At 42.4% G+C, this 19,926-nt stretch overlaps 2 protein-coding genes across 3 annotated transcripts in view; one reads left to right on the top strand and one right to left on the bottom strand.

Annotated features, from left to right (window-relative positions):
• The window catches only part of kcnab1b (potassium voltage-gated channel subfamily A regulatory beta subunit 1b), a 30,438-nt gene extending 23,817 nt beyond the window's left edge, over positions 1-6,621 (bottom strand). Inside the window, exons 1-2 of the mRNA XM_070974246.1 lie at positions 6,092-6,621; positions 4,761-5,312 (exon numbers count right to left, since the gene is read on the bottom strand). Coding sequence (XP_070830347.1) covers positions 4,761-4,975 — 215 coding nt within the window. The 5' untranslated portion in view covers positions 4,976-5,312; positions 6,092-6,621. The remainder of the gene's footprint in view (positions 1-4,760; positions 5,313-6,091) is intronic.
• An 8,097-nt stretch (positions 6,622-14,718) lies between these two features.
• On the top strand, positions 14,719-16,730 carry LOC139339354 (complement C1q tumor necrosis factor-related protein 3-like). 2 transcript variants are annotated; one of them, XM_070974933.1, is made up of 3 exons: positions 14,719-15,001; positions 15,123-15,252; positions 16,466-16,730. In XM_070974933.1, the coding sequence occupies exons 1-3, from the start codon at positions 14,749-14,751 to the stop codon at positions 16,728-16,730; spliced, it is 648 nt and encodes a 215-aa protein (XP_070831034.1). In that variant the 5' UTR covers positions 14,719-14,748. The 2 variants fall into 2 exon arrangements, 1 of the variants encoding a protein (XP_070831034.1); XR_011602654.1 differs by lacking the exon at positions 16,466-16,730 and adding an exon at positions 15,836-16,023 and having other exon boundaries at positions 14,942-15,001; positions 15,114-15,245.
• The last annotated feature ends 3,196 nt before the right edge of the window (positions 16,731-19,926 follow it).

Below are 19,926 nucleotides of genomic sequence, written 5' to 3'. Positions count from 1 at the left end.
GTGGCCTGTGGGTTGATCCTGTATTGGAAAACATGTGGGCAGATCTGAAGTGGTTGATTCAGGACGATTTCAGAGAGAGCTTAGCAATGTGGGAAAAAAAGTCATATCATGATCACTGGAAAACCTTTATCTAATTGATAGAAAGTATGTCACAGTGTCTTTTTAGGTGTACTTCTGTTGAAATCAGGTGAAATAGTTGTTGTGGAGTGTTAATGTAACACTCCCTAACAACTGTGATCCTATGGTTTGATAACAATACTAGAAAATAAATGCTGAATATGGATTAAGTATCTTGCAAAGCCCCTTTTTGATGCAAAAAAGGCTTTTGGTTGGCCTCACAGCACTTCTGCAATATCAGTTTGTTTTCAGTGACATTTGACAAACCTACAATAATAATAAAGAGAGGTGAGGACGGCTCAGATAGATTTCATGGCAAGGCTTATCTGATTAAATGATGTTCTACCTTGTTCAGCCCAGTCAACAAGCATGTTTTTCAATTTACAGTCATTTTATTCTAATAGTATTTCTGTTGTACACAGCGGTGTTTTCCTTCGATTTTATCACTTCCAATTACCCCCGTGATTACAGTCTGTTTACAGAGACTTGAGGAAAAGCCAAAATTGCATTTGCAAGGCAACACTATTATAAACCCATTATGCTTACAGAAAACCATTTAAGTTGTGACCTTTAATTAAAATGCAAAGGTCCGTGCAAACGCTCTGGCTATTTAACAGAGAGATTGGGCAGTTTTTATCCTTGGGGGCTTGTTTGGTCTTTAGGCAGAGTGGAGCTTCATACTACAGGGCTCCTGTTGTGCAACACCCTGGCTCATATTATTAGAACAACACATCACAGCAGAACACATCACTGCAGTAAATGATGTTGGAGCACAAAATGCATCTATCTTATTGAAGGATGATGAAGACTTCTGATGCATGATGACAGAAATCAAAAACAGCAACTCAGAGCTTTGAATGCGCACTGTCAAACACTGTGTCTCTGAGCAAAGGCAGCATGATGGGCTCTAGTCATGCAAACACACATGCATGTATGCACACACACAGAGGCACCTGCACACGCTCACTACAGTTCACTACAAAAACACAAACACACAGAGAGCAGCAAGCGAGCAACTTATGATTTATGGTGCATCTTGACAAGTGCCACAGCAGCAGAATATGTGTAATCTTATCACCGTAAGTCCACACAATAACTGTTAAAAACTGCAGCCGTCTGTGTAATCTTCAATCACAGGAGCCTCCATGCACCTCTGAAACCCACTGAATGAAGTGAAGTGAATAAAAATGCAGATTTCTTGCTGACTTCATGCTAAATATATGTAAAAAGAGTATGCAGCGTATTCCCCGCCAACTGCTGTAATCAAAATGTCCTTAAACCGAGCTTATCAAACATGCAGTGAAAACAAAATACTTTCCATTTGACGATAACAAACTGCATGTCATGAGTAATTTTTAATTTTCAGACTCTTGAGATCTAGAAATCCAACTTGTGCACTCAGTCACTTCGGTGAATCAGGAGAAATGATAGTGTTAAGTGAAAGCCATTACACCAGTATTTTTGCTTTGCAGTCTGATAGCCCATTGGTTTATTAAATTGAGGGACTCAAAAGAGGAAAAGATTTTTAATTAAACGGATCAAGCTAGAGGCGCAGCGGAGTCATCCATGAATGCCAGAATGACATTCACTCTGGGGGCTGCTTCACACAAACAAATGGGAAAGGAACTCTCACACTTTCCTCCACAACTTTCATTCAGCTCAGCTGTATCAAAGTGTGGAGTGCTGTACCTCTGAAATGAACCGCACTCTCTGCCCTTCCGTGTGCACAGAGAAACACTTAATATGGCAGCATTATACATTCCTCACACTGTCGCCACACAGATGTACACACAGCAGAGTGCCTCTCTCTCTGCTGGCCGCTGATAAGCCTGCATCTGAAGGAACCAACAGAAGGGATTTTTTGCATGCCCATCTGCAGCGGAGCTCTGAACTAACCAAACGCAGCCTTTCTCCAACCTCCTGCACTGTCAAAAGGCATTCTGCTGCCTGATGACCATTATGAACTTCAATCCAGGCGACCAGGGGCTCCCTACCAGGAACCAGAAATAATGTGCACAGTTTGTGGAGCCGACAACAACAGCTTGTTTTGTTATACCACATATTTTTGCCAGTGTGCATGCTCGCTCGTGGGTTTGTGTGCTATTTTAAGGTCAAACAGCCGTGGAAGGTTGCAACCAGGGGACACCACAAGTAGAGCTATACTATATTTGGATCGCCATGACAACCAAAATGCTGCGGATGGAGATATTATTATGTTATGCTCGCTTGCTCATTCTGCATCTTCCACTTGCTACGCCTTCAGATGTTCCCAATGTGGAGCTTCAACGCCACACACATCCAACGTACACGCATGCACTCATGTATGTGATGCAGTGTGCCTATGCGTACGCCCACAAACACACACATGCTTCCGTCTTTGTGAAAAAGTGCTTTCGTTCGTTGGCGCACACAGAAAACTTCAAATACATTGCTACGTTTCGGACTTTGCTTCACCTCAAGAGAAAACATTTCCGTGTCAGATGGCGCCAAAAGCAATATGAGCATCGACTTTAACCCAACACCTTAGAGTCGGAGGTTTGGAAAAAGAGGAAGAGAGATGCAGCATGTGAAAGGGAGAGGAACAGGAAGCATCAGACGAAACAGGAAGCAGAGATTGGATGTGACAGATGAGATTTTCCATCCAATATTTGCCTCTCTTTGGTGAAAATAGGGGATTTGCTGACAGCTCAGAGGAAGCTTTACAGCTGATATCTTCCACCTGTTTTTAGAGGGAGCTACAAGGATGAGCAAATCCTCATGTTGCCAACCAAAATAAACACAGACACGTTTAAGAAGCCGCGCACTTCCCATCACTCCTGCATCAGCGCTGCAACGTTTCTGTGTCAATTCCTCACTGAAGAAAACGGAGGCAAAAGTGTATGAAGCGCAGTAAAATGCGCTGCTTTGTTGAATCTGCTACTTTAAAGACGTTGAAATGATCAGTTTCAAAATCAAACTTCCCAGTTAATGGAAAAAAAAAAAAAACACAACTTTTGTGAACGCTGAACCGGATAACACAATGGAGTCACCAGGCTTGTTTGGTGCCGGGAACAGATTGAAGTTGGCCATTTCAATGTTGTTATGGAAACGAGATGAGATTGTGTGACAAGTAGACACTTTTCACATTTAGCAGCTCTGCGTCCAATCTGTCGAGATCTCGCTAATTGCCTCCTCTTTGTGAACTGACCCGCGTGCCCCAATTCTCTCTTTCGCTCCATCTCTGATTCTGTCTTTTTTTGTTCGTGCTCTGGTCTTCCTGAGTCCGTGCCCTCCCATCATCCCCTCTTTCTCCATGTGCCTCTCTTGACTCTGACACGGCAAGCGATGATGTCACCCTCTCCAGTGTTAACAGTGTGAGGTGAAAGCTACTATTTTGCTCCTGTGGTCTGGGTTAAGAGCCCACTCACTGAGATAAGAGAGCATTGTTTACTTGGCCCAGCCTTGTTACAACTCCCACACAGACACACATGGAGAGCTCTACTGCACAGCTCTGCTTGGCTTTACTGTCACACTCTCCAGAACGTACAGTATGGTCGCGGCCAGTTATTGAGAACTGTATTTGGCTCGGTTGGAGTCTCAGACTGATGCTGGTGGTATTGAGCAAGATCAGGAACAACCTTAATACCAAACTCAGCTTTACAGTAGTGGGGTGTTGTGCTGTAGATGCACACAATATAGTGAGTGATTTATTTTGCTTTGTGCAGTGCTTTCCACCATAATGACAGTGACATTTTTCATTGGTTTTCATTTATTTTACTATTTATTTCAATTTCTCATCTCGTCTTGCGAACTGTTTCTTGTCTATAAAAAAATCAGCGTTTAGTTTTCCCATCTTGTATCTTATGGTATGCATACTGTACAGCAGCATCACCTGTGCTCCCACCTCTCTTTATAACCTGATTTTGTCAGCACACCTGGCACAGATGTTCAGCACCACTTTTTGTCAGCTTCACTGTCAAATTTCAAATTTGTATTTTTATGTTATCTGTACATGTGGATGGGACTGCATCAAACATGAGCATGTGGTGTGATTTGTATGGTGATTATGGTTTGTTTTATAATCTTATTTTCATGATGTTAGGCTGGTAATACCACATAGACAGGTATTTTCTATGCATGTGTTGGTTATTTCATTATGTCCATCGTGAGTACCAGGTGTATTCCATCTCTTTCACCATTTCAGCCACAGTAGAGGTTTTAAAACAATTATGGCAGGCTTAAAAAAAAAAAGCTCACAAGTGATTAAATTCAGATGTTCATATCTAAAAAATTACTCCAGAAAACCTAAATTGTCCCAGTTCCTAATTTGCTACACTGAACTATTAATTGTGGAAAAATTATATAGAGTTGCCAGTAAATTTGCATCTTGGAAAACACACACCCACCCCATCCCACTCATCACCTGTCACTGCTCATATATCATCTTTGTCTCCATCAGGGCTCTTTTAATTTATGTAATCTCTCTTCTCTCTTTCTCTCACATTATGCCATCCACATTCATTCATTTTCTTTCCCTCACATTCAGACTTGTGGCACGTTTTCACACCATACACTGGGCACTGGAGAGAAAAGTAAACTAAACACACCTCCTCCTTCTTCCTCACTTTCCTTTCTCACACAGTCTCCACCATCAGTCTACGTACCGGTACTTCATGCCGGTGAGCTTGGCGGTGGACTCCTTGAGGTTGTGGTGGTAGCGGTGGGTGAAGGAGCCCAGGCTGCGAGCTATCAGGGCCACGGTGCGAAAGCGGGCGCGGGCCTGGCTGGCTGTGTTGGGGCTGGTGGCGTTCTGCTTGCTGTGCTCACCGTTACGCGGGGCCTTCAGCCCGTGGTCCGTACATGCAAAGGACACCTGCATGGCTGTGGGCAAAGGCCACTAGAGCAGCTCCAAGACAAACAAGGCTTTGTTTGTGTCCTTAAAGTACTAAACAGTCTTTTTTTCTACCCGTGGAACTTAAATTTTTTCCTTGTTCTTGTGTGATGTTGAAAGTCAGTGGTCCAGGCCAGTTCTGCCTTGTGCTGCTGAATCTCATATGGAAATCACAGGCAGGAATGATGGGAGCATGAGACTGTTCAGTTTCTTTCGGGAGAAGAATCTCAAGCTGATGGCGCGTCAAGATCTGACATAGCAGTGGTGCAACCCCAGTCAGTGTGTGAGGAGCCGAGACGGGGATCCTGTGCCAGTCTGACACCACCTGAAAATAGAGAGTATGGAGATGGAGGGAGAAGGATGAAGGAGAAGAGGTACTGAATGAGTCGCTGAAAGAGTCGCCCAACTGAGAAGACCACTTAAGAGCGTGTGATTTTGCAGGAGGTTAGAGGGGTGAGGGTTAAAGGTCTGAGGAGAAGAGGAAAAGGTCCTGCTAAACCAGGAAGAAGGCTGGCTTTTTCTCCAGCTGAACGTCTTTTGCGCACATCTCTGAGCTACTTTGAGGTGGTAATATAAGACCAATCCTGCCCTAGTTTTTCTTCTTTCTATCTCATTTTCCTTTTTCTGTGTGTCCTGTTTCATCTTCCTCACCTCATTCTATATAAAGTGTTGTGCATTTTTCCACTTGCAGCTCTAATTTGGTCTCTCGCTTGCTTCTGATTAGTCCATTACTGTTTATAAAGTCTACCTCTAATGCATTTCTCTTTGGGGTGTCTGTGAGGCTTTGTCAGGCAGCCAGGAGTTGTGGGTGTCTGGGGAGTCTTTCTCACCCTCCAAACGCAGCTAAGCCTTTTAGCCAAACACCTGGAGTGAGGAGAGTAACACTGCACCACCACAATGTGCTTTCAACACTGTACACACATTCACACACATAATCAGACACCTTCTCAATCCCATCACAAGTCTTAAAATAAGGACATGCTTTCACGGGAAAGCAAACACTTGCAAGCACACTCACAGATCTTCTCTGACAAACAGCTGCATTTGCCTCCACTTTCAACATGCACACACACAACCAAATCTTACTGATACAAGTGTTCTTACACACAGCAAGTTGTCAGCGTTCTCTGAGAAACAAGGATGAAGCAGGATGAGATTCTTGATTGATGTGTGCCCTCCTGCAACTTTGAGAGGAATCAAGCGGTGCTACACAGCAAACAGAGGTCCCGCAAAGATCCGCATCCCAACAGAAGCAGCAACTGTAGCAGCAGCGTCTCCAGCAGCTGTCCTCAGATCCGGCAAACAGCCCTGTCCCGTTTCCAAAGTCCTCGAGCACAGCAGCACAGCTTTTATGGTCCCCGGCTTTGCAGCAAGAATGCTCTGTTTGATAAAGGGACCCTGGAATGGTAACGGACAAGCAGAGAGGAGGAGGAGGAGGAGAAAGGAGGATGCATGGTACCTCACTTCAGGGAGAAGAGGACAGATGCAGTGAGGAGGCGAAGAGCAGCGTGTGTTGAGCGCAGAGAGAGTGAGCCAGGCGCTGAATGAGGGAGAAAGACAGTGTGTATAGGCTACTGGCTCTGACTGACTGGCTGAAAGAACTGCAGTGTTTTTCACTATGGCGCCACACACTCAGAGAGAGAGAGAGTGGGAGAGAGAGAGAGAGAGAGAGAGAGAGAGAGAGAGAGACAGGGGAAGAGATATATTTTGAATGGAAGTCAAGAGAGCTGGGTTGATGTGTATGTGTGTGACTTTACTTAAAGAAATCCACCTCAGGCAGGGTGTTAATATGGCATTTGTTGGTTGATGACAGTAACCTACATGTGACAGACACGCTTCACTTATGAGACATTTCACTTGCTAACCCCTCTGTTGTCTGCTATGACAGTGCATGCCCTCTTTACTACTTTTCTATGACCCCTGTACAATAAAATTACAGCAATTCATTTTTTTGCACTGCGAGAAATCACATGGAATAGACCATTACAGTCTCAGTGAAGAGAAAAGGGAGTCCTACACTGATGCCAACATCTCAGAGCAGATGTTACTGCAAGTGGCACAGTGAAATAAAGCATAAACCAGCATTCAGGCACTGCAGTGCCTTATCTTTCCTCCCCCACTGAGCAGTAATGTGACCATGCAGGATTTCATGGTTCATTGAACATCCACGAACCTTGAGGCCAACGCAGTTTTATTTATATCCTTCTGATTGCATTTGATAACAGCAACACTTGTAAAGATCAGTTCGGCACGGCGGCACCATTTTTTGATGCAGAGCTTGGCAAATGGGTCAGAAGGAGCAGTTAGGGGTTAAGGTTGCTCAGAATGGTCGGTCAAATTTTAATGTGCTGAGAAACTATATGTGTGTGATGAAATGTCATGTATCTGAGTTGAGGTTTTACCTTTTCACTGTCTTTTCAAGTACGTGTAATGCATTGGAATGTTATAGATTTCAATATGGTAAAATGCACTGAAAACTTCAGAGATGAAACAACTTTTTGATTATTGAAATATTTAGATCATACAGTAAATCATGACCTGTATTTTTTTCTCTTCAAGCCATGGTAATTAGTGGAAGAAGACAAATATTCATTAAAACAACATGCAGTGCAGTTCCCTTCCACACCAGTGTTGTACCGAGGTGATTCGCAGCGGCTCCCTCAGAACTCTGATCTGGATCATATTTTATGGAGAAATTGTTGCTCTGCCTCAACTTTAGTGGATTTATGGAATTTCCTGAAGGACATGTAGCTTTATTTGTTGCTAAAGTAACTGCTGCTAACTGTAGCTGCCTTTAGCTAGTTCACTCAGTTAGCCATGCAGCCAGCGGCCCTGACCCTCCGCAGACCATACCCCACTGTCACATAGTGCCATACAGCATTACACATGTTTGGCAGGAGTTCATACCTGCTACACCCAAGTTACATAGTGCCAGAGCAGACTGGGAACGAAATAGGTAGGTAAAATAGTTGCATAATGTTAGCATAACAGTTGCATAATGTTGTTTGGCATGGTGGAATGGTGTCAACACTGTTGCCTCACAGCTAGAAGGTCCAGGGTTCGATTCCCGCTGTGGGCGCCGGGGGCGTGTCCTCCACCATGCCTTCGGTGCCTGCTGCTTGAAAGGGGCCTTTCTGTGTTGCATGTTCTCCCCATGTTCACCTGGGGTATCCTCCACAAAAAACCCCTACTAAAAACATGCAAGAAGATCACCACCTGACCAATGGTGATGAGAACGGAACTGGGTCCCCGGGCGCCGCTGTCGGCTGGCAGCTCACGGCTCCTGGTCTGCCACGTAGGAATGACTTATCAGGATGGGTCAAACGCGGAGGAATTAATTTCACTGAAGCATGTGCATGATGTGTTTGTTGTGTTCTTCAAAAAGCATGGCATGTGCGTATGTGTGATTAATAAAGTAAGTTCTTCTTTTAAAGGGGTTATCCAGAGATTTGCACTTTCACATAGTTGGAGGACTGATTTTTTTATTTTATTTTATTTTTTTTATTTTATTTCCAATTCTTACCTTAAAAAAAAAGGTATACATTGGAGCAACAGAAGCTGAGATAACCTGACTTATAGTCCCCAGTATGGGTCAAGATCCAAAAATGCTGGATCCTACATTGCCCATAATGCATACAGGTTAGACCCTCCTTGCCCGGTAAATTTATTTGTGTTTTCAACTATTTCTCAGAGTAACACAGGCTTTCTGTTAAGGATGTGAGGTCTAAAAGCCTACTACATCATCAGAGTTATTTTTGCAGACTTTGGAAAACTGGAGTGCACCTTAAATGACACGACCTTTTCGAAAAAACAAAAAATAGCAACGTAACCTCTGCTGTATTGTCATTTCAGTATCTTCTACAGGCTCTTTGCCTGCCAGCAAACCCTGTTTTGGCATTATGATGTTTCTCTGTGATGCTCTGGAGAGGTAACTGCGCTGTTGGACAAATTTGGCAAATGCTCCTCTAATGTCACCAGCACCTCTAAGGCTACAACTTCCTCCCTGTCGAACCCATTTAAAAGTGTGTCAGTCAAAAGCGTCAACTAGATCTTACATTCTCGGCAAGAATCCCCAACGGGCGATAACGCTGTTACCTTGAGGCAAACTGCTCTGCTTTAATTGCTCCAGTAAGAACCTATAATAGAGTTCTGGAACTTTGTTGCTAAGACACAAACCTCCATACGGTGAGTATGCACATGCTGAAATGGATGAGCGGCCATGACGTAGCACTTGGGAGGCTGATGAATACTTGTAACCTAAGTCGGCATTTCCCACAGCGTAGAACATCTGTCAGCATAGCTTGATAGCACTGCCTGTGTTCCTCCAAAATACTTCATCTATCTATTTATACAGAGAGCATAATTCTTTACCCGTATTAGCCACTGCTGTATAAATAAAGCCCTCAGCGACACCAGATTCCATGTCACATAATTACAGCCCTGTTAGCTCTGTCTGTTGCTTGACGAAAAGATTTTTATGTTGTACATTTTACTTTGACAATCAAAAGGCTATTAAATGTCTAATAGATAGGTTTGCCATCAGAACCAACCTCCTGTTGAGAAAATGAGAGATAATAATGGGGAAAACCTTTCCAAGCTGTCTGTGACGTCACTGCTGCAGTATTCCCATTCTCTCGCTGCTTAATCATTTCTTCTTCCATGTATTTCCCTCTGCATTCCCCCTTTTCGCTCACGTTTTCGGTCCATCTGTTATCCTCTTTCTCTCACCGCCCTCTCCCATCTCTCCTCCCTAAATCACCATTTAACATGCCACTCTACCTCATTCCAAGTCCATAGTCTTTTCCCTATGCTGCAGATTAAATAGAGGAGCAGGAGTCATTGTGATGCACTGCGCGTTCAGCCTCACAGAGGAAGAATTGGTTGTTTAATCTGCCTTAATAGGGTGCTACTGGCTGTGTGCAGACATAATGGTCACAGTTATCAAGCGCTACAAATTTCAGGAAGCATGCACAAAATACTGATGAAGAAGCTTAACAGGAAGCGACAATAGGATTCGACTGAAAGTGAGGTCATCATCACCACTACCAAAACTTCACTGTCCTTTATCAACAGCACCAGAAACATCAATTTTGTCATCTGCGTACATTATGACATTACTCTCATCGTCTCCCTATAACTATTATTCCTATTATCATCATTATTTCCACCACCACCATTATGACATTTCCCATTATCACTATCAGCATCATTATCAGACTTGCCTCTGCCACGACCTCATGTCATTCTGAAACCACCGCATATGGTGACCCTGATGAATGCTGACATCTTTATTGTGACAACCTCTTCAAATGCCTACTGACCTTATGCTTCTGCCCTGCAGGCATGTGGCCTCATAGCTCGGATAATGATAGAAGGAAGCAGATGCAGAGCTATTTATCTCTAATGGTGAAGCACTATTGATGAAATGTTTATGTATTTGCTGAATTTCAACCTCAGGATGAATGGCTTAGAGCTCACTTTGGGGTTTCAGCCTTTATGTTATGGTGTTATTGAAAGAAATTTGCCTTGGGTAACAGCTCATCCTAAATGTACTGGGAGAAGGATTCAGTTCACAATAAAACACTTTCATAAACATCTCAGGCAACACTGTTGAACAGTGTTATGTGTCATGCAGAAGCAAAGCTGTGTACAAATCAGCTTTGATTAATTTGTTATCATTAGTGCGGTTATTAGTATATTATAGTGTAAAAAAAGGTTATCATTGAAGAAACAGTTTCTGAGATAAGCTTATTTGCCTTTCTGCCTAGAGACATGAGAAGACTGATACCACTCTAAAGTTTGAAGATAGAAGCAGGTGATTAGCTTAGTGAAGCTTAAAGACTGTAACCAGGGGGGAAACAGCTACCCTGGCTCTGTCCAAAGGGAATAAATATGCTGAACAACATCTCTAAAGCTCACTACTTTACATGATATATCATTTTGGACAACAAGGAGTCACAGCACATGGCTAAGCAACAGTCCAGCAACTCCTGTAAAACCACAAGATGTGACTTTTTGCTTGTTAGTTCTTGTACGTGTAAAACAAAAAACATATAGTCTGTTATTTGCTTTCTCACCGAGATTTCGATCATATTTTTCATCTCACTCTCATGTCTCTGTGCTCAATATGAAGCTACTGCCAGCCGTCTGCTAATTTAGTTTAGCAAAAAGACTAGGAACGAGGGGACACTGCCAGCCTGGCTGTAGCCAGAAGTAAAATAAAGATGCACCTTAAGCTCATTAAGTAGCATACTATCTCTCATTTGTTTAATCCGTATAGCAAAACAGCAAGAAAGTTGCAGTGGCCAGCCAAGATATGGTCTGACAGGTAGGCTAATTAACCATGAAAAAACCTCAACTTGTGGTTTTTACGCTTTTTTGTTTTGCGCAGATGAAGCAAATGAGATATAACATGCTCATTAGTAAAAATGTAGCTATGCCCGTATAGCAAGATTTCTTTAAGTGACTGCAGACAGAGCCAGGCTAGCTTTGTCCCTCTGCCTCCAGCCTTGCTTTCATACTGAGTTAAACTCACGCTCTCTTCATTAGCGCTTCACATTTAGTGCACAAAAATGGTGTCATTCTCCTCATGTAGCCTAACTCTCAGCAAGAAAGCAAATAAATGCATTTTCTTAAATGTCACTATACTCTTTAAGCAGGTGATCTTTATAAGACATTATTGTTAAATATTAATGTCATGCTCCTGATTTATAGTCAAGATGCAATCCAAATATATGGTACATTCATGTGGTTCTGCTTGCTGCACTCTTATTTTTCAGTTATTATTCTTCATGTGCACACTGTAATATTTGCTGTGAGACAGATTGAGGATCTGGTGTCATATGAACTATGTTGTGAACCCAAAAAGACAAACATATCATTGGACTTGTCACACTTCAGAAACAAGAGATTCAGGAAAATTTCACTCAACTTAATGATACATCTGATGATTTCTGCTGAGCGCTGACTCTCCTTCTCTTTTGCCATGACTGTAAAATATTAGCCTTATACTTTATCACTTATTCAAATCCTCAATCTTTAAGCTGAAACCTGTTGAAGCTAGTGAAGACGGAGCAGTGTGTCTGGTGGCGGCCTTAAACGTCAAGCCTAATTGCGGAGGCGAATTAGTGCTGGGTCTCGCTGTGCTAAGAAGGACTCTTCCTTATCAGGAGATGATGAAGGCATTAGGTATTTAACAGGACAGGGACCCCGCTGAGCAGAGTTAAACTTTAATCCTTACTTCCAGTGGTTTATAAATTATACAAATTGGAGTGAATTGACAAACAAGCTGCTGTTTACCCTGATTGACTTGGACTAAATTTTCCACCCTTGAGCAGAGGAAAAAAGTTACAGCTCATTCATCAGAATCAGCACGGTAAGCCAAAATCATGCAAAATGTAAGCAATGTAAAACATGTGTGCTGTAAATCTCTATGGCCTCAGTCTCTAAGATAATGCAGCATGCACCCCTCTTCAGAACATAACATCCTACCTGTAGACCATGCTGGAGCTTGGTTGGACGGATGCTTGAAACAAATGGCTGTGCACATGAAGAAGCTCCTCCAGACTCTGCGGCTCCCGGGGTCTGCTGGCTTCAAAGCTGTCAGGAAGGCAGCTGGTGGGGCTTGAGGGGTACACTCTAGTTCCTGCCCCCTGCCTCTGCTGGATGGAACTGGGGCAGCGCTCCAGCCTCGGCCCCCCTCTCTGCCTGGACACGGGGATATCACTGCAGGCTGCCTTGAGATACATGTCAGGATCAACCTTGTCTCCAACTGGCTGATGGGACACTTTCTTTTGCAAGCAAATCCTTTTCAATATATTTAGTCATCCTGTGGAGAGAATCTGGCCTAAAAACATCTCCATGTAAGTACAAGGCAATGCTGGTCATGCGGGGCCAGGAGGATATCCGTATTTGTTTGCTGAAGAGTTCTTGTCATGCCTAGGGCCAACAGAGTGATTTAGAGTAACACCCCGACACAATTTCCATAGATATATCAAACAAGGCTCACATGTACAAAAGACAAGACAGCCAGGCAAACGTACACAGATACACACAAATACAGCTAACACACGAACAGTATCAGAGGAGATAACAGGGAGGGGGGAACACTATCTCTGTGAGCCATACCTGTGATGTCAACTTTATTCTTAGATGACTGACAAATTAAAAGACAAAGGCAGCTTTTGTTTGAGCTCCTGGTGGCTCCAGAGAGAGAAACCTGCTTATCTGTGAGGCAAGCCGAACTAAACCAGAGGGATATTTCTGTCTACCTGTCATCTGTTGCATGTACAGTCAACTCAAGGTGCAGCTGGGAACAAAATCTGATCCGACTAGTCTGCCCAGCTGGTTGCATTTCCTTTAAGGTCGTGACTAAATGATAAGAAACATGGAAATGTGGCCAATATGTGACTTTGGCACCAGATTACAGGTTATGATCTAACTCTAACTCTTTACAAAACAGCCTCATAGCCCTTGTAGCAGCTTCAAATCAAGGCTTTCTATGAATGCATTTTTCTATTTCATCTGATAGACATCTCTCTTATTGATATATTAAGTGACACATGTTGCTTGCACTAATTTTATGCTCGTATTTTCATGGAACCATGCAAATATGTCTTATTACTGACATATTTGTCTTTCTTTGAGCTCTTGGGTATATTTTTATTATTATAATAATAACCTATTTGAAGTAGTTTTCCAAATAGCTTTCTAAGGCTTGGTTTTATAGCTGCCATTTTGAACTGTAAGAAAACCTTGTCATCATCACGCCTGATTTGAGGGTGAAGGAGTAGTAGAGGTCATTTACAGTGGTAAATCCAGTATATACATACAGTATATCTTCAAGATACATATGGGTACTGTCTTCTCTCTTGGTCAGCTGTACCTGCCTGCCCTCTTGTGAACAGAGAGGATACAGCAGCCAGATCCAAGGGAAACATTCAGTTTTACATTCTCACACAGCATCAAGCCTGAAGACTCTTTGTACATTCTGTGCTTTGCTCATCCAGAAAAGGAACACACAGCCTGGCAGAAGCAATCACGAAGATGGAAGTGGCTTCGCGTACACACACACACTAACCAGCAGGAGCACACATCACTCATTCACAGGCCTAAGTGCACGAGCATATAGGCAGAAAAGGGAGATGAGATGTTGGATGAATGTGGGGGAGCTGAGAGCACCTCTGTGTGTCTGCTGTGTCCTCCCACTCAGTGTGCAATGTGAGAGGCAGACGCAGAGCATTTAGTCTATTTCAGTCCCTGGATATGTGAGGTCTTTTCTTCACTGTTCCCTCCAAGACCAGAGTGACTCATCCACAGTTGTACACAATCTGACTCCTCCAGGCAGCAAGGCAACGCTGCTGGAGAAACCAGACCCTCAAAGTGGAAGCCACTGTGGTCAATCACACGCAAACATCTTGACTTGCTCTCAAAGATTTACATTTTAAGCATTTATTCTCTCTGTATTCATGTGCAGTCTTACTTGTGCTCCCTAATTTTACCATTTGTAAAATGTGTGTTGAAGAACGCCGTTCGATTGGTGACATTCGAAAGGGTTAGGAGATGAAAAGGGAATCATGGGTGAAAGAAAGTAGGTCAAGTTAAGTAAAAGTAAACAAAAACAAAAGCATGTGCCCTGGAGAAACAGGTTTACATTTTTTAGATTCCTCCTCCTTTTTTTTGCTGAGATATCTTTCTCTCATTGTGAGCTATATAGAGCAGAGAGGGGAAAGCTGATCAAGACAAACAGACGTAACTCAAAGATGAAGACCTCAGCAACTTTGTTGATTTTATGTCTCTTCCACTTTTGTTTTGCTATGGTCCAGGAGCTGGATCACCATGCAGGAAAGGACAATGGCTCAGAGATACACAAAATTGAGCCATCTTGTGCCTGTGCTGGTGACATGACAGGGAGCCAGGAAAACTTTTGCCCATTTGCTGTCATCTTAGGAGAACTGGAGGCCAAACTGAGAAACACTGAGAAACAATTAGAGGATCTGAGAGGAGAGGTCAGAGGTAAGACCATACCATAACTAAGCTTTAGCTTTTATTCTGCCATTGTGCTTGAATCTTTTTCATTGTCTTCAAGGTGCTTCAGGCATTCATAGTAACAACCATTTTCATGTAGCCTCTCAAGGTAACCAGGTGGCATTTGGAGCATCTACTGGCATTTCTGCAAATTTTGGCCCTTTTAACACTGGGTTCACTCTGGCCTACAAGAATGTCTACATAAGCACCGGCATGTACACCCCCACAACAGGTAAACTGCAATAATACGTACACATTGACGAAAGGTTCATGAAATGGACAGGGATGCACCAATATCACTTTTACAAGTACTCATGTCCATTTGTGTGCTTGCTGATACTGTGAACAGATACGAGCACTTAGCAATACCATAACAGTTCAACATGCGTGGTACACACACAGACAGACAAATACACAAGTACACACACACACACACACACACACACACACACACACACACACACACAAGTACAGTTGCAATGCAGTAGAGTGGATATTTTGTGTTGGTGAAGCTGTGGTGGTTTGAAGAACTAATGTTTATTGTGTGCTGTGGAGAGGTGTGGGGTTGTGTTTCCTGTGCTTCCTAGTTTGGCAGAGGCTGGCCGTGGTTCTCCAGGTGGCTGGGAGCTGGCTCCTACTCAGCTGGGACTCATCAAAATCAGCACAGTATAAAGACTGTGGACTGCTGAAGACTCATCACCAGGTTGATTTGGCTGCTTAGTGGTATTGCTGGCCAGTTACCAGTGTTATTAGTGTTTGTTCTCCAGTGTCTACTCCCAGTGTCTCGTCACCTGTGTCTTTTTCCTTTGTTTTTTGGATCAGTGAATTCTGCCCAACCTTTTGCCTCCACCTGCTCAAGCCTCCAACCCTCAACCACCACTACCACCGTGCTTCACCTGTACCTCCATCACCACGTGCCCTCCACGGAAGTGCTCACACTACCTGAGAACTGTGCGCTCCAGCATATCTATGAACTACTCACCACCTCATTACCTTGTGCCTCACCTGCTTTTCCCCGGACTTCCCAGCTATAAGTTTCCTCTGTGCACATTCAGTGAATTCCTATTTATCCCTACTCCCAGAGAAGCGTCTGTTTCTCTGGTCGAAAGTCTCTCAAGCACTTTTCCAAGTGAAGAAGTCCACTGGTGAGTGATGAGATCTCATATTTGGACCCAAATATTCCCACAGCCTGCAACTGCTCAGTGAGAGACTGTCATGTGATGCACTTGGGCCCAAACAGACTTTTTCCCATGGACATACATGGTGAAAGAAGCAGCTGTTAACACAGCACATATTTTTGAGCGTCACAACTCCCATGAAATGACTCATTTGATCACTTCAGTCAGATATCAGTTGAAAAGTCTAGAAGAACTCCACGCATTCAAGTTAGCAGAGGGTTACACTGGAAGTTATTTGGCTGAGCAGGTGAAAGTCAAAGTAATTTCTTTATAGTGGGAAGTCTGTCAAAGGAGTCTACTACTTTAGCTTGTCTGGCCGTAATCCATCAACTAAGCCAATGGGGCTGAGACCGATGAATAGTGGAGTGCAGATAGTTACTGTGTACAATCATCCAGCTGAACACTGCTACAAGACATCAACCAGTGGCATGACTCTACAGCTTGAGGGGGGAGACCAGGTGTACATGAGACTCATCTGGATATTTGATCATCTCAAAAAACACAGCACCTTCATTGGCCATTTGTTATTCCCTCTCTAAGTGAATTAAAGGCCAAATAAGCAAAAAACAAGGCTTTATGAAAGAGAAAAGTAAAATGTGGTGGTTGTTGTTGCAGGTAATGCGACAACAAAAACTGACTCCACTCCAGACTTGATACACAGCTGTTTCATTGGATTATAAAGTTGCTATCTACCTGATAATAGTTCTTTCATTTTTGGTCTGTGGTCTCCAACAATGCAAGAGAAAAATATCTGTATATTTCACAGCTTGATGCTTGACTGTGCTCCACAGCCACTCTGTAATTTTCTCTGCTAGCTGAGGAAACGCTGCTGGGCAGATAGTGCAGAGTGTGATTATCACTGTTGGAAAACAATTGCCTCTAAGTGTTGATGATAGCAGCTCAGTTTGAATCAATGTTAACATGAAAAATAATGCAGGTTGAGAGGAATCCGTGTGAAAATTGAAAAATGTATATGCATTGACATTATGTTTGCCTTGATAAAGTGTTTATTGGTGTAACACTGGTTACTGTTTGCGTTAACTACATTTGATTGTGCCTGAATTAAAAGTGCTTTTGGGATGTGGGCACAGCAAGATGATGGGGATAGCTTCATCTATGTCACTTGGTCTACTTTTTAAGATACAGTCTGATCTGATGAAATAACTTTGGAGTTCTCTTTGAAGCGCTTGAATGTGGAGTAGAGCAAAATGTCAAAGATTTCAGTCATGGTCCATTTGGCAACACCTGTAGTTACTGGTGATAACAACAAATGAAGATTAATACCGCATGTCACACGATAGACAGTAAAAGACAATAATTGGCCTTTTCTGTCATTATATGAACAACTGTGATCTGACATTTTGCTGCATATGACGAGTCTGCAAACAGCAGAGCACAGTGAAACTGAAAGGAGTTTGTTAGCTTGTTGGGAAGTTGGAGTTGTGCAGCCTGTCGCCTGCAGCTCTGCTGAAAAAAATGCTGAAAATGCCTGTTGTCTTATTTTGTAGACACATTTTTTATAAACAGTCGCTTACTGACAAACACACTGCATTTCCTGTGACTACTTCATAATAAAAGTCAGTATGTCTTGCACCAGTTAAATGCTTTAAGCGTGAAGCTGCAGCAGTAGAAAATGTTTGGTTTGCATCAGCAGTAAATTAACACATTTACACAACATTCAAATATTTTCCAGGAATGTCACGGCGCACAGTTCGTAATACTACGAATAAATTTTGCAATACTTTCATCAGTGGGGCACACATTCAATCACCGTTGTGTTAAGTTATTTAGCAGTATTTAAATAAAAGTCTTATCATGAAGCTGACAGAGTGGAGAAGAGCTGTAAACTCATGTTAGACTTCTCTCTTAAACTTGCTTCCACTCCCACAATTTTCACTCCACATAAATTATTCATATACAAAAATGTATGAAAATGCGTGCTGATCACACACATTTGACTACAGAAGCAAACTGAGTTCCACTTTTGGCTCCATGAGTCTCCACGCAACAGGAGCGTCAACCGACTGCCACAGTTCTCGAATTATTGACATTACACACACACAAATTCAACACTATGTGCTCAGCACGGTTTCCTGCGCACACAGATCATTAGACATTTTCACTTTTTCAAGTCTTATCTGCCAGAAACACAGTTCAAACCTTATTACGCTGCACATCTTTCATACAGTGACATTTCAGTTGTTTCAGTTCATATCCCATTCATACTGATTGGACCCTTTCACACTTTTCCAACTCTTCATACTCCTTCAACTGCTGCTGCTAGTGGTATTATTCCAGCGTTCACAATGGAATTTCTTCTGCAGTTTTCTTTTCATATGAACCAAAATCAAGACATAATTGGAGTTCAAATGCAAAAAACAAGTTCACTAAAATGAAAATGAAAACGTCAACCCACGTTCATTGTTATTCTTGTCATTGTGGGAGTGTACTTTGTGTACACTGTAAGTTATTTGTTGATGGAAATTTTTATCAAACTTTTCCATTAAGTGTACATTTTCAAGCACAAAAACAGAAATACAAAAAAATTGATTTTTTTTTTCATCCAAAATTTGGCATTTGTGCACAAATGGTTGTTTTTAACTTGATGAAATAATTGTATTTTAATACTGGCAGTACTGAATTTCCATACTTTAAGCACAAATATGTCAATTTCTTTCAGAATGACAATATTTCTGCTCTCTTCCATCCCCGTTGATTCTTACATACAAAGAGTTTGACATTTTAACCCATCACATGCAAATGCCTTGACTTACTTTCAAAGATCAGCTCCTGTCACTTGTTACTGTCTGTAACAAAGACATTTCTGTCTGTATCATGTACTCTTTTATCTTATCTTTCTTATGTATTACAGTCTTGGATATTGTTTTGTTTCATAACTTGTTCTGCTTTATCTCAAGGCTACCATAAAGCACTACCATTAAAGTTATAAAATAACTAATGCTTAAGGTCAGAGAATAATATTCAAAGGAAATCATCTTTATTTTTGCTATTCTAAGTGATATCAATGGATACAGTGGGCACTTTCTATATATATATATTTATACTGTATGTCTTCTTATCAAGAAATTCCATGTCACACAGAGCTGTGTCACTGATCTTAAGCCCATGAGTAACAAGTGTCCCTTGACCTTGGATGCAGCAGTCACTCCTGCTGATGTCCCTAACTTCACCTTGACCTGTCCATTTACTGGGTATCAGTAGCCAAAGATTGCCAAAGAGTCTTTTTCCCTCTAGGAACCAGCATGAGTGATGATGACATCCCACAGACCAATTTTTTCCTCCTTCCCTGGAGGTTTGCCAGCAGACAAACTTGGATTTATAAGTCATTTTGATTCCTTCTGGACCGCGTGGGACCTGTTTAGACATGATGGGTTGCACCCCCAACAGAAAAGAAGCCAAAAAATTGACTTGGAATTTTCTTGATTTTATCGCTTTTTGCCTAAATTGATGGTTTCCCTAGAAGACCCTGCCCTGGCTCTGTATTTCATGTCCTTGTGTCTGACAGTACAGGTCCTGGTTTCGTTTCTGTTCCACAACTAATGAATTAATTCCTGGAAGGATCACTGACAGGCAGTCTGCAATAAAAAACATCTACTCACAGGCCACAGTCTTACAGTGATTAAAATTGCTTCATCAACTTGACTGCCTCACCTCAAGCCTCTGAATTCTCTGATCTTTTAGCCCATTGTGCCTTGTTTTGACAGAGACTTGATT

Source organism: Chaetodon trifascialis, chromosome 11 (genome assembly GCF_039877785.1).
Source record: "Chaetodon trifascialis isolate fChaTrf1 chromosome 11, fChaTrf1.hap1, whole genome shotgun sequence".
NCBI lineage: Eukaryota > Metazoa > Chordata > Actinopteri > Chaetodontiformes > Chaetodontidae > Chaetodon > Chaetodon trifascialis.
The sequence above is the reverse complement of the archived record's forward strand: the minus strand, read 5'-3'. Positions and strand labels throughout refer to the sequence as shown.